At 34.9% G+C, this 16,007-nt stretch overlaps 3 protein-coding genes across 34 annotated transcripts in view; all 3 read left to right on the forward strand.

The window, feature by feature from the left end:
• The window catches only part of LOC127177730 (gastrula zinc finger protein XlCGF7.1-like), a 124,287-nt gene that overhangs the window by 71,181 nt on the left and 37,099 nt on the right, over positions 1-16,007 (forward strand). For 24 of the 30 annotated variants that reach the window (XM_051130158.1, XM_051130165.1, XM_051130173.1 and 21 more), the window contains exon 3: positions 15,375-15,458. The exons of 3 other annotated variants lie outside the window; for them this stretch is intronic. In XM_051130158.1, the coding sequence (XP_050986115.1) occupies positions 15,375-15,458 (84 nt within the window). Of the gene's footprint in view, positions 1-13,734; positions 13,880-15,374; positions 15,459-16,007 lie in introns of those variants that run through there. 3 more of the 30 variants (XM_051130175.1, XM_051130186.1, XM_051130160.1) reach the window with 2 other exon arrangements.
• On the forward strand, positions 746-5,361 carry LOC127177736 (gastrula zinc finger protein XlCGF52.1-like). The gene is made up of 5 exons (XM_051130196.1): positions 746-875; positions 1,207-1,373; positions 3,245-3,328; positions 3,578-4,679; positions 5,296-5,361. The coding sequence occupies exons 2-5, from the start codon at positions 1,280-1,282 to the stop codon at positions 5,306-5,308; spliced, it is 1,293 nt and encodes a 430-aa protein (XP_050986153.1). The 5' UTR covers positions 746-875; positions 1,207-1,279; the 3' UTR covers positions 5,309-5,361.
• On the forward strand, positions 7,488-12,455 carry LOC127177743 (gastrula zinc finger protein XlCGF52.1-like). Of its 3 annotated transcripts, none has more exons than XM_051130241.1 (4): positions 7,488-7,630; positions 8,042-8,107; positions 9,633-9,786; positions 9,866-12,455. In XM_051130241.1, the coding sequence occupies exons 3-4, from the start codon at positions 9,696-9,698 to the stop codon at positions 10,960-10,962; spliced, it is 1,188 nt and encodes a 395-aa protein (XP_050986198.1). In that variant the 5' UTR covers positions 7,488-7,630; positions 8,042-8,107; positions 9,633-9,695; the 3' UTR covers positions 10,963-12,455. The 3 variants fall into 3 exon arrangements, with proteins under 3 accessions (XP_050986198.1, XP_050986197.1, XP_050986199.1); XM_051130240.1 differs by having other exon boundaries at positions 8,045-8,107; XM_051130242.1 differs by having other exon boundaries at positions 8,045-8,107; positions 9,633-9,780.

A 16,007-nucleotide genomic window follows, 5' to 3' on the forward strand; every position in this document is an offset into this window, starting at 1 on the left:
CACACAATGAAATGTGCTTAATGTGCCAATTTACAGAAGATCTCAGACATCATCATAATGAATGAGGAGAAAACAGGGAACTATTGGCTTTTCAGCAGCTCAGTTAAATGCCATATATTGTAGCATCAAAATAAAAAGTCAAAAGCAGGATATCATAATGCATTAATGGGCTGAAAGTGGTTGTTACCACAATACTATAACCAGGGCACTGTGGGTTAGCTAAGAATTACGCTTAATCAGGAAACATTCTGACCTAACAGACTAAATGTGACCCTGGACCACAAAACCAGTCTTATGTTGCACAAGTACATTTGTAGCAATAGCCAAAAATATATCGGATAGGTCAAATGTATCGATTTTTCTTTTATGCCAAAAATCATTAGGATAATAAGTAAAAATCATGTTCCATGAAGATATTTTGTAAATTTCCTATCATAAATGTATCAAAACTTAATTTTTGATTAGTAATATGCATTGCTATGAACTTCATTTGGACAACTTTAAAGGCGATTTTCTCAGTATTTAGATTTTTTGCACCCAGATTCCAGATTTTCAAATAGTTGTATCTCAGGCAAATATCCTATCCTAACAAACCATACATCAACGGAAAGCTTATTTATTCAGCTTTCAGATTATGTATAAACCTCAATTTAGAAAAAATTACACTTAAGACTGGTTTTGTGGTCCAGGGTCACATATGTTATATATATGTCTATATTACCAGCTTATTCCATTAGATGGCAGCAATACACTGAAGAGGTTCCCATAAAAATCCAAAGGAACAAATGGAGCATGCACTGAAGAGAGTAGCGTGTAAGACGAGTACTGGATATTTTAACCGACTTTAAGCTAAAAGTGATCGATCATAAATGAAGGTCAGTTAATTGGATGTCGTATATTTTAAGTATGCATGTGTGAGATGTTCACTGTTTACAGAGTTCACATGTTTTGATTGATTCTTAATTAGAACATAATATGTTGGCAGAGTGTAAGTGTGAGCACTTCTGTGTGATTAAGACAATTTCTTGACTCCGTGGTTTTATAAAAACTGTTTACTTACAAATCCATTTTGCGTTAATGTGTGTTTTGCATGTACTTTTAACATGCTACACAATTGAATAGAGTAATTCATTTTGATCAGCACTCGATCTGTTCATGTTTTTCAGTGTATCTAAAAATAAGTTTTTATAATTTTTCCTCGGTTAGCATACTGGTGAATATTCACATCACCCTATAAGAGAAAAACAAACTCCAGGTGCAGCAGCTGAAATCTGTGTGAATGTTAAAGATGGAGTTTATTAAAGAGGAAATTGAAGACACTGATGATCCAGAACCACCCAGAATAAAACACAAAGATGCTGCGGAACAAACAGGTTGGTGTCTATTTTTGATTCTCTATCGTTGACTGCTGAGAAGCATTAATGTGCATATTTTGCTTACTTTAGAATGGATTGAAGTAAAACAGCAAAGACATGAGATGAATGAAGTGAAGGAGGAATGTCATAACTTCAAAACACGAAGAAAAAAAGCCAAAAAGCTGCACACCTGCTCACAGTGTGAAAAAAGTTTTACTTGCACATCTAGTCTCCGTAAACATCTGCGCTGGCACTCTGGTGAAAAGCCGTTTAGCTGTAATCAGTGTGGTAAAAAATTTCATGGATCAGTAAATCTAAAAATTCACATGAAAGTTCATTCAGATGAGAAGCCTCATGTGTGCTCTTTTTGTGGAAAGGGTTTTTCAAGGATGGACAACTGTAGAAGGCATCTGAAAACACATAGTGATGTGAAGGATCATGTGTGTTACAAGTGTGGAAATGGTTTTGCTACACCTAGTGAGTTAAAACGGCACCAAGAAGTTCATACTGGAGAAAAACCTTACAAGTGCTCATATTGTGACAAGCGTTTTACTCGGTCTGAATATATGAAATCACATGAGCGAGCTCATACTGGAGAGATGCCATACTACTGTGCTCAGTGTGGAAAGAGTTTCAACACTGCACCATGTCTCAAAAAACATCTGAAGATTCACTCTGGAGAAACGCCGTTTAGCTGTGATCAGTGTGGTAAAAAATTTCATGCATCAGGAAATCTAAAAGTTCACATGAAAGTTCATTTAGATGCAAAGCCTCATGTGTGTTCTTACTGTGGAAAGTGTTTTTCAAGACTTGACAATTGTAGAAAGCATCTGAGAACACATGATGTGAAAAATCATGTGTGTTGTGAGTGTGAGAAGAGCTTTACTACAGCTGACTCTCTGAAACGGCACCAAATGATTCATGCTGGCCGTTCGTCAAACTCGCTTGTGAAAAATCACTTAAAGTGAGCAACATTTGTTTCCATGCCAAATACAAGTAAATTGTGTGAAATATGTACAAGATATTTTCTTCTGAAAACACTGTATCATCTTAGTTAATTGAGTGTTCATGAATTTTTTTATTTTTTTTGCTGAACTAGAAAGCAGCTCTTACAGTGTAAATTAAGTACATTTTGTGTTTTTTTTGCTAAATCTGTCAAATGGATTGTGTGGTAGGTCCACCGTGAATTGGATATGTTTAAGTTATTTATTTTTCATTAATTGCACTATAACAGAAACAACGTCTTGTGTTGGCCAGTCTATTTAATGAACGCAGAGATTAAGTTTATTTTTGATCACTGAGGAACAATAAAGTATTGTTTTGAGTTGACGTTATCAAGTATTTTTTCAGTTATTAATTTGTCATTAATCAAAGCAAAGATGAACGAAATATTAGTAGCAGCTGCAAGAATGTAGAAGTCATTTGTACATAAGTATTTGCTTTTAGACAATCTGTTTTCAATTTGTTTGTTTAATGCTATACTGTAGCACCAAAATAAGTCAAAACTCTGACAGTGCATCAAGTATTGCTAAAATCTTCCTAAAGTTATTTTAATTTGGCTCCACATCCCAGATGAAAATTGTAATCTTGACTCCCCTCTACCAAATGAATTACTCTGTAAATATTCATCCATGACATTAATTATTTAGACTTTCTCACTACTTATGTTTGTCTTTCTTCATTAAATGTGAACAAGTCCAACAAATTCAGTTGGGGAAGTTTCTGAAATTTGGTTGTTTGACAAAATAACTCTACACTAAGTTCACAGGTTTGTACTAGATTTGCTTCAGTGTTGTGACCAATAAAATCATTAGAATCTGTGGTGGGTGGGGTTTGTGCTTTAACTGGGTTAAAAAGCTGAGGAATATTCACATTATCCTACATTACAGGAACAGAAGTTAAAGAGGAGATTGAAGACATGAGTGATCCAGAACCATCCAGAATAAAACATGAAGATATTGAGGAACAATTAGGTTGGTATCCATTCTTGACTTTTCATTGTTGACTGTTGAGAAACATTAAAGCATCTGTTAAAAAGATTTAGTGACTGTAAAATAATGAGCAACAGGAATGATACATTATATCCTCATTTTAATTTCATTAACAAGGAATGACTAATAAACTAATTACTGATCCCTGATACTCAGATAAATATGACCTCATTTGGTTTGTCCTATTAAATCAGGTTCACTGATTTTAACCACATCATTTGTTTATTTCAGACTGGATTGAAGTAAAACAGCTAAGACGTAGGATGAATGAAGTGGAGGAGGAACACTGTAAAATCAGAACTTCAAGAAAAAAAGCCAAACGGCTGCATACCTGCACACAGTGTAGAAAAAATTTCAGATACAAAGGACAACTTAAAAGACACATGAGAATCCACACTGGAGAGAAACCGTACACATGCCCTCAGTGTGGAAAGAGTTATACTGATGCATCAGGTCTCCGTTATCATCTGCACACTCACTCTGGAGAAAAGCCATTTAGCTGTGATCAGTGTGGTAAAAAGTTTATTTCGTCATCAAGTTTAAAAATCCACCTGACAGTTCATACAGATGAGAAGCCTCATGTGTGTTCTTACTGTGGAAAGAGTTTTTCAAGCCTGGCTGTTTATAAACAGCACCAGAAAACACATAACGAAGTGAGAGATTACATGTGTTTTGAGTGTGGGAAAAGCTATACTAGACATGTCTATCTGAAACAGCACCAAAGAATTCATACTGGAGAAAAACCTTACAAGTGCTCATATTGTGACAAAAGTTTCACTGAGTCTGGAAGCCTGAAAAAGCATGAGCGACTTCATACTGGAGAGAAGCCGTACCACTGTATTCAGTGCGGAAAGAGTTTTGCTGATGCATCAGGTCTTAGTTATCATCTGCGCATTCACTCTGGAGAAAAGCCATTTAACTGTGATCAGTGTGGTAAAAAGTTTATTTCATCATCACATTTAAAAAACCACATGATAGCTCATTCAGACGAGAAGCCTCATGTGTGTTCTTACTGTGGAAAGAGTTTTTCAAGGCTGCCTCACTGTAAAGAGCACCAGAAAACACATAATGAAGTGAAAGATCATGTGTGTTGTGAGTGTGGGAAGAGCTTTATTACAGAAAGTCAACTAAAACGGCACCGAAGAATTCATTCTGGAGAAAAACCTTACAAGTGCTCATATTGTGACAAGAGTTTTGCTTTGTCTGGAAACCTGAAATCACATGAGCGAGTTCATACTGGAGAGAAGCCGTACCACTGTACTCAGTGTGGAAAGAGTTTCACTCAGTCATCATCTCTAGCGACTCATATTAAAAAGCGTTGTTCTGTGTCAGAGTGAGCAAATGTTTTCGACAGATCTAATATTTCAAGTCAACCTTGTGAGATTCAGATACAGTAAATATGAGACTAGCTGTTTTACTGTGAAATACCATAAGATTTGTGGGGATGTTTTAAAGTCTCTTTGAATGATTTAGTGCCTCCTCAATTACTTTGAGACATTTTGTAACAAAACTTTTTTTCTAAGATAATAATTTCTCTGCAACATAAATGTTGCATAGGTTCTGTATAATGCATTTGATGTGTGATTTTCTTATTGATGTGTTAGCTCATTATAGCATTTAGTTGTTCAGTAATAGATTTTATTTGTGATGATCCTGTAGTTTGTCTCAGTCTGTTGACACATGAATGAAATGTGCTTAATGTGCCAATTTACAGAAGATCTCAGACATCATCATAATGAATGAGGAGAAAACAGGGAACTGTTGGCTTTTCAGCAGCCCAATGACTATTGTCCGGAGAGATTATTCAGTGTAAATTATATGAACATCATACTGTGACAAGGATGTTAGTGAAATGATTGGTGTTCGTATTGTCTTGGTTATTTGGTTTGACAGAAAGCAACAAGACACATTATTAACTTATTTAGTAAAATTCAACATTTTACTCATAGGCACAGATTGTGATGTCCAAAAGAAAACCTCAGAATCATGATATATCTTTAATTCTTCAGTCACAGGCACTCAGACAGGTATGTTCAATGCAGTTGTTTTAATAAAGAGAGAAACAATATATATTTCTAGTTTTAGCATTCATCTTCTTCAGACATTCCTCTTCAAAATAAAAAAGGTATCAGTTATTAAAAGCGACCAACATTTGGATCTATTAAGGTGTTTACATGAACGTTTTTAAATCCCATTGAACCGTCAATGTGATTACAAGTGGATTATTTGGGTGCATGTACACGTAGCCACTGTGATTGACACGACCAATGAAATCTTTAGAATCTGTGGTGGGCGGGGTTTGTGCCTTAACTGGGTTAAAAAACTGAGGAATATTTACATCATCCTACATTACAGGAACAAACTCCAGGTACAGCAGCTGAAAATATGTGTCATACTACGGTAAAGATGGAGTTTGTTAAAGAGGAGATTGATGACATGAGTGATCCAGAACCATCCAGAATAAAACACGAAGATACTGAGGAACAAACAGGTTGGTGTCCATTCTGTTGACTGCTGTGAAACAACAAAGCTGCTGTAAAAAAAAAAAAAAAATGGTTGATGTGAAATAATTTTTATTTCATTAACAAGGAATGACAGAACTAACCTTTGACACATCAAATATCTGATACTTGATACTCACAGATAAATATGTGACCTTAACTGGTTTTTGATATTAAATCAGGTTCACTGATTTTAATAACATCATTTGTTTATTTTAGACTGGAGAGAAGTAAAACAGCAAAGCCATGGGGTGAATAAAGTGGAGAAGAAACACTGTAAAATCAAAGCTGTAAAAGCCAAACAGCTGCACAGTGTGGAAAGAGTTTCAGAAACAAAGGAAACCCTAAAGAACACTTGAGAATCCACACTGGAGAGAAACCGCTCACATGCCCTCAGTAAAGAGTTTTGCTAATTCATCAGGTCTCAGTTATCATCTGCATGTTCACTCTGTAGAAAAGCCATTTAGCTGTGATCAGTGTGGTAAAAAGTTTGTTTCATCATCACATCTAAAAACACACCAGACAGTTCATTCAGATGAGAAGCCTCATGTGTGTTCATACTGTGGAAAGAGTTTTTCAAGCCTGGCTATTTATAAACAGCACCAGAAAACACATAATGAAGTGAGAGATCATGTCTGTGAGTGTGGGAAGAGCTTTACTAGAGCTTACTGTCTGAAGCAGCACCAAAGAGTTCACACTGGGGAAAAACCTTACAAGTGCTCACACTGTGACAAGAGTTTCACTTTTTCTGGAAACCTAAGAAAGCATGAGCGAGTTCACACTGGAGAGAAGCCGTACCACTGTACTCAGTGTGGAAAGAGTTTCAATCAATTAGTAAATCTACTGACTCATATTAAAAAGCATTGTTCTGTGTCAGAGTGAGCAAATGTTTTCTACAGATTCAATTTTTCAAGTCAACAATGTGAGATTCAGATGCAGTAAAGTAAATAAAATAGTTAAGCTCTGAAATGCCTTTTTTCCATTTTGTTGGAGAACAGAAAAAGTTTTTAGTCACTTTAGTCTTGCGTTAATGTTTCTTATTCTTTGATTGATTGACAAAAAAAAAAAAAAAAAAAAAAAAACACCCAAATTAAACTGGAAAAATATGTGACAAAACACAACAACCAGTCATTTGTCAGTTTATGAAACAATTCTCTCTGACATTTTTTTGTTACATTGTTTTAAGATATTTATTTGCAAATGCAATACTATGCAATCTAAAAGTTGCGTAGTCTCTATATAATGTTGCAAATAAAATTTCCATTTTACTGACATCTCTAATTTTGTGTGATTTAATTGATGTGTTAGTTCATTAGAGTGTGTTAGTAATGTTTAGTAATAATTTTATTTGTGATGATCCTGTAGTTTGTCTCAGTCTGTTGACACACAATGAAATCTCAGACATCATCATAATGAATGAGGTGAAAACAGAGAACTATTGGCTTTTCAGCAGCTCATTTAATGATAGTCTTGTTGTCAGGAGAGATTATTCAGTGTAAATTATGTAAAATATGCATGCATGTCTATGGAAAATCCTCATAAAAGATGAAAAACCTCCGTGTTACCAGGAATTTCCAGCAGGTGTCAGCAATATACTAAAGCGTTTTCGAGTTTTCCATACAAATACAAAAGAACAAAAACACGACGAGCATAAAAAATAGCGCTGGAGTCGAGCTGAGTGTAACATTTTCATCGGATGTCGTATATTTACATTCTGCATGTTCCAGGTTTACAGAGTTTGTCTTCATCCACCTATTCATGGCTTAACAGTTCAACAATAAAGGTTGGGATTTTTTACATCAGAAACTCCAGATGTAGCAGCTGAAATCTGACAAAAAATCATGAGGTTTTATTTATAACAGCAAATATGCTTACCTATTTTTAATGTCCTAGAATATATATTTATTCTGTATTCTGACTCATAACATTAATTTTAATTGTCATATTGATTGTTTGATGCGCCAGTGTTTAAAGCTACAAAGAAGTATTTATATACATTTATACATTTATATTTTGTTTTCTTTCCAGGTTTTGCCTGCTTGTTTTAGTTTTTGTCTTCATATGTGATTGTTTATGTACGAATAAAATTATGTATAATAGTTTGTTAACAGATAAAACAAAATTAATACAAACAAAAATCTGTTCTAATTATAAAAACTATCAATTCAGTGACTGTGTTTGATGTTTTGCTCAGCAGATTTGGTCATCACACAATTATCCAGAACTGTGAACATCCATGAAGACACTGAGGAACAAAGAGGTTGGTGTCCATTCTTGATTTTAATTATTCATTACGGAAGAACATTAAGACAACAAAGGAGCAGTGAAATTACATCTAATGAAAAATGTATCCAGCAAAGTAAACCAAAAGATTGAAGGGTAACACCCAAAATTTAGATCTCTTTAGAAAAAGGACACTTGGACACATCCAAAAGCAGACCAAAGAACCAAATGTTATAAGAAATATATAATTGGTACATTTGTGCACACCAAAGCACACACACAAAAAAAAAAAATACTGATTTGTTTTGCAGAATTCATAGTGTATGTATAGTGTGTGTGTGTACTGGCATTCACTACAACCAAATGTCACCACAAGTGTAGTAATACCAGTACATTTTGGCTTTGTGCTGACTTTTTTAAGCTTATAAATCAGTGGTTCTTAACCTTTTTTTCCAGTGGGCCACATTATTGTCCAAGTGCAAGTCTCGTGGGCCACATATCATTTACATATTACGTCACCAATACAGACCAACCAGATTTGTAATATTATAAATATTATATCTAAACAATTGCATGTATTGATATAAAAAAACATTGGTGTAGTGGTGCCTGAAGAAGTGGGTATACGCATAATTTATCCCCCGGAATAAATTATTCACTGGTTTAAGAAATTTCTGATTGTAAAAACCTGCTTCTTTTCATTTTAAGGTATCGTTTACAAAAATATTTAAAATAAAAACATTATAGTTTATATTTATTTTGTACATTTTTTTAATTAATGTAAAAACAAAAATTAATTGTTAAACTGTAAGTTATTTTGTAATATGTTCGGCGGGCCACAGTTGGATTTGTGACGGGCCGCTAGGGGGCCGCGGGTTGAGAACCACTGTTATAAATCATAGAAAATGTGGAATATCTAAAAATGCCTGTTGTTTTGTGGGTATTTTTAAGGGTACGTTTGGGGTAAGGGGATAGAACATAGTTTGTACTGCAGAAATACAGAAATTATGCCTATGAAATGTCACCATAATGACAATGTGTGCCTGTGTATTAACAACAATTGCCAGTAGGTGGGAGCAATACAACAAAGAGTTGTCAAATTTGAGCATGCACAGAAGAGAGATGACTGCTGAATATTTTAACTGACTTTAAAGGAGAAGTCCACTTCCAGAACGAAAATGTACAGATAATGTACTCACCCCCTTGTCATCCAAGATGTTCGCGTCTTTCTTTCTTCAGTCGTAAAGAAATTATATTTTTTTGAGGTAAACATTTCAGGATTTTTTTTTTTCCATATAATGGACTGATGTGGTGCTCCAAGTTTGAACTTCCAAAATGCAGTTTAAATGCATCTTCAAACGATCCCAAATGTGGTTTTAAACGATCCCAGCTGAGTAAGAAGGGTCTTATCTAGTCAACGATCTGGAAGTGGACTTCTCCTTTAAGATGTTGGATTTAAAAGCAAATGTTGGAATATTTTTGCTGAATGACCTGTATTTTTAGTCTGTATGTTTCTAGTAGCGTCCTAGTTTATTATAAATTAAAGTGTAATATGTTGGCAGATTTCATGCCGTGAAGCCCCTCCCATAACAACTCACCTATAAATACTGGTGAATACAGTAAAGATGGAGTTTGTTAAAGAGGAGATTGAAGACATGAGTGATCCAGAGCTATCGAGAATAAAACATGAAGAGACTGAGGAACAGATAGGTTGGTGTACGTTCATGTTTCTTAAACATTAATGTAACAAAGCTCCAGTTTACTTGATTCTAACCACATCATTTGTTTATTTTAGACTGGATAGAAGTAAAACAGCAAAGACATGAGGTGAGTGAAGTGGAGGAGGAACACTGTAAAATTAAAACTGTAAAAGCCAAACAGCTGCACAACTGCACACAGTGTGGAAGGAGTTTCAGACAGAAAGGAGACCTTAAAAGACACATGAGAATCCACACTGGAGAGAAACCGTACACATGCCCTCAGTGTGGAAAGAGTTTTACTGGAGCATCTAGTCTTAGTTATCATCTGCACACTCACTCTGGAGAAAAGCCATTTAGTTGTGATCAATGTGGTAAAAAGTTTATTTCATCAGCAAATCTAAAAATCCACCTGACAGTTCATTCCGATGAGAAGCCTCATGTGTGTTCTTACTGTGGAAGTAGTTTTTCACGATTGCGAAGTTTGAAACAACACCAGAGAACGCATAATATTAGCGATCATGTGTGCTTTGAATGTGGGAGGAGCTTTAATGCAGCTGGCGATCTGAAACAGCACCAAAGGATTCATACTGGAGAAAAACCTTACAAGTGCTCACATTGTGACAAGACTTTCACTCATTCAGGAAACTTGAAAGTACATGAGCAAGTTCATACTGGAGAGAAGCCGTACCACTGTACTCAGTGTGGAGAGAGTTTCAAAAATTCAAAAGGTCTCAAAAAACATCTGCCCATTCACTCTGGAGAAAAGCCATTTAACTGTGATCAGTGTGGTAAAAAGTTTATTTCTTCATCAACTCTAAAAAGACACTTGACAGTTCATTCAGATGAGAAGCCTCATGTGTGTTATTTCTGTGGGAAGATTTTTTCAAGGCTGGACAACTGTAAAAAGCATCAGAAAACACATAATCAAGTGAAAGATCATGTGTGTTGTGAGTGTGGGAAGAGCTTTACTTTGGCTGTCTATCTGAAAGAGCACCAAAGAATTCATACTGGAGAAAAACCTTACAAGTGCTCACATTGTGGCAAGAGTTTCACTCAGCCTGGAAGCCTGAAAGTACACGAGCGAGTTCATACCGGAGAGAAGCCGTACCACTGTACTCGGTGTGGAAAGAGTTTCACTCAGTCATCAGCTCTAGTGACTCATATTAAAAAGTATTGTTCTGTGTCAGAGTGAGCAAATGTTTTCTACAGGTCCAAGTCAACAGTGTGAGATTCATGTACAGTAAATATGAGATTAGCTCAGTGTAAATGAAGTGAACACAAGTATTTGGTTTTAGAAACTCTGTTTCCAATTTGTTTAACGCTATATATTGTGATAACAAGATATAAACTCCAACGCAGTATATTATCAGACATTAAAGGTATATTATCAGATAATGTACTCACTCCCTTGTCATCCAAGATGTTCACGTCTTTCTTCAGTCATAAAGAAATTATATTTTTTGAGGAAAATATTTCAATATTTTTTCTCCATATAATGGACTGATATGGTGCCCCAATTTGAACTTTCAAAATATAGTTTAAATGCGGTTCTAAACGATCCCAGCCGAGGAAGAAGGGTCTTATGTAGTAAAATGATTATTTATTTTCATAAAAATAATAAAATGTATATACTTTTTAATGTCAAATGCTCGTTTTTTCTTGCTCTGCCTGAACAGTTTTTTTCCAGGTCAATACAGTTAGGGAATGTCAATAAACTTATCTCAACTTCAGAATCATCGTATATCACTGTTTTACCCTTTTTTGTTAAGGGTGTTTGATCTTCTTTGTGTGTTCACTTTGCAAAGACTGGGTTGGTACTTCTGCAGCGATGATTGTTTTAAGTTGAGGGAGAATATGTGATTGGAGTTTTTTGACATACCCTAAATGTCTTGAGCCAGAATACACAGAGTTCAGGGAGAGAAAGGCAAGACGAGCGTTTAAGATTAAAAAGTATTTAAATTGTATTTTTTAAAATGAAAATAACCGAATCATTTCGCTAGATAAGACCCTTCTTCCTCGACTAGGATCGTTTACAACCACATTTGGAATCGTTTGAAGCCGCATTTAAACTGCATTTTGGAAGTTCAAAATCAGGGCACCATATCAGTCCATTATATGATGAAAAATCCTGATTCTTTTTTCCTCAAAAAACATAATTTCTTTACGACTGCAGAAAGAAAGACATGAACATCTTGGATGACAAGGGGGTGAGTACATTATCTGTAAATTGTTGTTCTGGAAGTGGACTTCTCCTTTAAAGGGGTCATGAACTGAGATTCATTGGCGTCATTGTACTATAAAGTCATCCTGTTAGTCTAAAAACAGCTTATATTGAAGCCATTCTGCCAAAACGAAAGTTTGTGGAATGTTCTACTCTATGATGTAATAGTGTGGATAAGCACTGCCTATTCAAACATAGCATTCTGATAAGGGGAATTAAAAACAGTACAGAAAATATCCTGTTATTTCTAAATGATGATGATGTTTTTTTGATGTAAAAGTCTTGATATCATTATAAGTCTACATGCAACCAAATAAACCATTATTTGGTTGTTATATCGGACTGAAAAGCCTTTATGTAAATACCTTAATCGATCTGTTATGGAATAGAAGCATGCCAGATGGAAGGGTAGTATGATAGATGTGCTGTAACCACCACAACAGCTGTTAAATAAACACAAATTATTCACAATTTATTTGGTGTTTATTTCCTACAAATAAAACCTTCTCTTCATCTGTCAGTGGTGTTGGTGCAGGTTCTTCTCCCATTTTGGGGTTTCAGACAAAAATTAAAAATAAATCTGAATCAGTGTTACACTATGATTGAGTCTACATCACTGCTGTTGAATTAACATTGAAATTAACAAAAATAATCAATGTCAATGAATCAATGTTATACTGTATGAATATAAAGTTGGTTCAACATCACTGCTGTTGAATCAATATTGAAATAAACAAAAATGATCATTGGTATTATCATTTGATCAATGTTAATGTGTTGTTAGTTTTTTCACTTTTTATTTACAAAACTTGCTCTCATCTGAAAAGAGGACTTTGGACCACTGGGCAACAGTCCATTTCTTCTCCTCCTTAGCCCAGGTAAGACGCCTCTGACGTTGTCTGTGGTTCAGGAGTGGCTAAACAAGAGGAATACGACAACTGTAGCCAAATTCCTTGACACGTCTGTGTGTGGTGGCTCTTGATGCCTTGACCCCAGCCTCAGTCCATTCCTTGTGAAGTTCACCCAAATTCTTGAAGCAATTTTGCTCGACAAGCCTCTCAAGACTGCAGTTCTCTCTGTTGGTTGTGCATCTTTTTCTTCCACTCAACTTTCTGTTAACATGCTTGGATGCAGCACTCTGTGCTTCTTTTGCAATGAATGTTTGTGGCTTACTCTCCTTGTGAAGGGTGTCAGTGATTGTCTTCTAGACAACTGTCAGATCAGCAGTCTTCCCCATGATTGTGTAGCCTAGTGAACCAAACTGAGAGATCATATTGAAGGATCAGGAAACCTTTGCAGGAGTTGATTAGCTGATTGGCATGTCACCATATACTTGCGATAGTGAATTTTTGTTCAGTGTGAGCCAAAATCATCACAATTAAAAGAACCAAAGACTTCAGTCTGTGTGCACTGAATTTATTTAATCATACATTTATTTAATTGATCCAACGTACATTACATATTTAAATGCTGTCACAACTAAAATGATGGATTGGATCAAAACTCAATGAAACATGCTTGATGTGAACTATTGGCTTTTCAGCAGCTGATTATAGTCTTTTTATTAATCGAGATTATTCATAGATAGAATAACGTAAAATGTGTGTACAGTATAAAATCATTATGTCTGAAAAATCCTATCTAAACCCTGCGGGTGTGTTACCATGAGTTTCCAGCAGTTGGCAGCAACTCACTAAAGCGTTTTCAAGGTTTCCATACAAATACAAAAGAGCAAAAACACGAAGAGCAGAAGAGAGAAGCGCGGGAGTGGAGTGCCGAAATCTGACACAAACTATATTAAATATTGAGTTTATTAAAGAGGAAATTGAAGACATGAGTGATCCAGAACCATCCAGAATAAAACATGAAGATACTGAGGAACAATCAGGTTGGTTTGTTTTTGTAAGCTGTGAAATATCGATCAGTATATGGATAATAAATGATACAGAAATGCATTAAAATGATCATGAATGACAGAACTAAGCTTTGACACATCAAATATCTGATACCACAGACTGATACCTGATCTCTGTTGTTTTCTGCTGTTAAATCAGGATTCACATTCAGTTTTCACATTTATCAACATCGAAATGATTGTAACTACTTAATATGTTTAGCAAAACTTGTCATTTTATCCAGTAAGGAACTTTACTGGCACAACAAATATTTGTATATTTGTACTTTGAAAATAATTACAGCATTATTGCATACAGTTACAATGAGAATAGTACATAACATCAAAGCAAAACAAAACCGTGTAACTGACAATTAGTGAAATAATAGTCTGACAGAAACAGCCATAACATTACCTAAGCTGCTTAGGCAATGCTTAGGTTTTCTCCTCATTCATTATGATGATGTCTGAGATCTTCTGTAAATTGGCACATAAAGCACATTTCATTGTGTGAAAGCACTGATTTTATTGGTCAACACAATCACTCAGTCACCTGTCAACAAAATTGTACACTAAGTGATTTTTGTATTTTCACGTTTGAATGCCTGTAACTCAAGAATTATTAAAAATATCTCAGTATACATTTATTAACTTGTTCTTAAACTTTTATTTTGGTAACATAATTTTGGTTTCAGTTGGTTTGATTTAAAAAAAGATGCACTTCTAGTTTCAAGATTATTTGGTGTTTAATCTTTACTCTTTTAAATAAATATAAGCCTTATAAAAATGAGTAAAATTCAATCATTTTCTCACACAGCCACATTGCAATCCCCATATCACTGGGAATGACACATATAGGGCTTTAAAAATAATGAGGATTCAAGAAAACAGAATCTAAAATTATATTGAGATATCTTTAATACTTTTGGAGATACAAGCACACAATCTCTGGGAAATTAATATTTTTGGCATTCAGACAGGTTTGTTTCATGCAGTTGTTTTGATAGAGGGAAACAAGATATGTATCTAGTTTAAACATTATATCTTCTTTAGACATTACTCTTTAAAATAAAAAGGTGTCGGCTATGCAAACTGAAAATGTGACAAATCTCCATGTCTGGATTTGAACCATATGTGGTCTCAAAAATGAGGTCTTTAAAAGAAGTTTGTTGAAAACAGTTAATAAGAACCATTACTAATAAGAACCAAAAACCACTTAAAAGATATGTTTATTGAGATACAGGAGGTCCAACTGCAGGAAAAAACAAATAAATAAATAGAAATGTGCTTTTATCTTATTCTTGAACTGTTACAATGCAACAAGTATTGCTAAAGTTGATGCTGCTGTCTTTCTAACTTTATTTTTCATCCTGTAATTTGGCTTGATTGCTGTGATTGACAGGACCAGTGAAATCATTAGAATCTGTGGTGGTTTGTGCTTTAACTAGATTAATAAGATGAGGAATATTCACATCTTCCTACATTACAGGTACAGAAGTTAAAGAGGAGATTGAAGACATGAGTGATCCAGAGCCATCCAGAATAAAACATGAAGATACTGAGGAACAAACAGGTTGGTGTCCATTCTTAATTCTTTATTGTTGACTGCTGAGAAACATTAAAGCTGCTGTTAAAAAAATGTAGTAGCTGTGAAAGCATTAGGAATGATAAATGATCATCTAAATGGTCATATCCACTTTTTAATTTTATTAACAAGGAACGACATAACGAACCTTCAAATCAGCTTCACTGATTTTGACAGCAACATTTATTTATTTTAGACTGGATGAAAGTAAAACATCAAAGACATGAGGTGAATGAAGTGAAGGAGGAACATAGTAAAATCAAAACTTCAAGAAAAAAAGCCAAACAGCGGCACACCTGCGCACAGTGTGCAAAGAGTTTCAGAGATAAAGGACACCTTGAAAGACACATGAGAATCCACACTGGAGAGAAACTGTACACATGCCCTCAGTGTGGAAAGAGTTTTGCTGATTCATCAAATCTCCGTGATCATCTGCTCCGTTATCATCACTCTGGAGAAAAGCCATTTAACTGTGATCAGTGTGATAAGAAGTTTATTTCATCATCATATCTAAAAAAACATCTGAAAGTTCATTCA

This window comes from Labeo rohita, chromosome 15, assembly GCF_022985175.1.
Source record: "Labeo rohita strain BAU-BD-2019 chromosome 15, IGBB_LRoh.1.0, whole genome shotgun sequence".
Taxonomy (NCBI): Eukaryota; Metazoa; Chordata; class Actinopteri; order Cypriniformes; family Cyprinidae; genus Labeo; species Labeo rohita.

What these genes read in the sequence shown, in the direction of transcription:
- LOC127177743 (XM_051130241.1), top strand. Translation starts at nt 9,696, where the DNA reads ATGGAGTTTGTTAAAGAGGAGATTGAAGACATGAGTGATCCAGAGCTA. An exon ending in TGAGGAACAGATAGGTTGGT is followed by an intron (nt 9,787 to 9,865) that starts GTACGTTCATGT and finishes TGTTTATTTTAG; the next exon opens with ACTGGATAGAAGTAAAACAG.
- LOC127177736 (XM_051130196.1), top strand. Translation starts at nt 1,280, where the DNA reads ATGTTAAAGATGGAGTTTATTAAAGAGGAAATTGAAGACACTGATGAT. An exon ending in AGATGCTGCGGAACAAACAG is followed by an intron (nt 1,374 to 3,244) that starts GTTGGTGTCTAT and finishes CCTACATTACAG; the next exon opens with GAACAGAAGTTAAAGAGGAG. An exon ending in AGATATTGAGGAACAATTAG is followed by an intron (nt 3,329 to 3,577) that starts GTTGGTATCCAT and finishes TGTTTATTTCAG; the next exon opens with ACTGGATTGAAGTAAAACAG.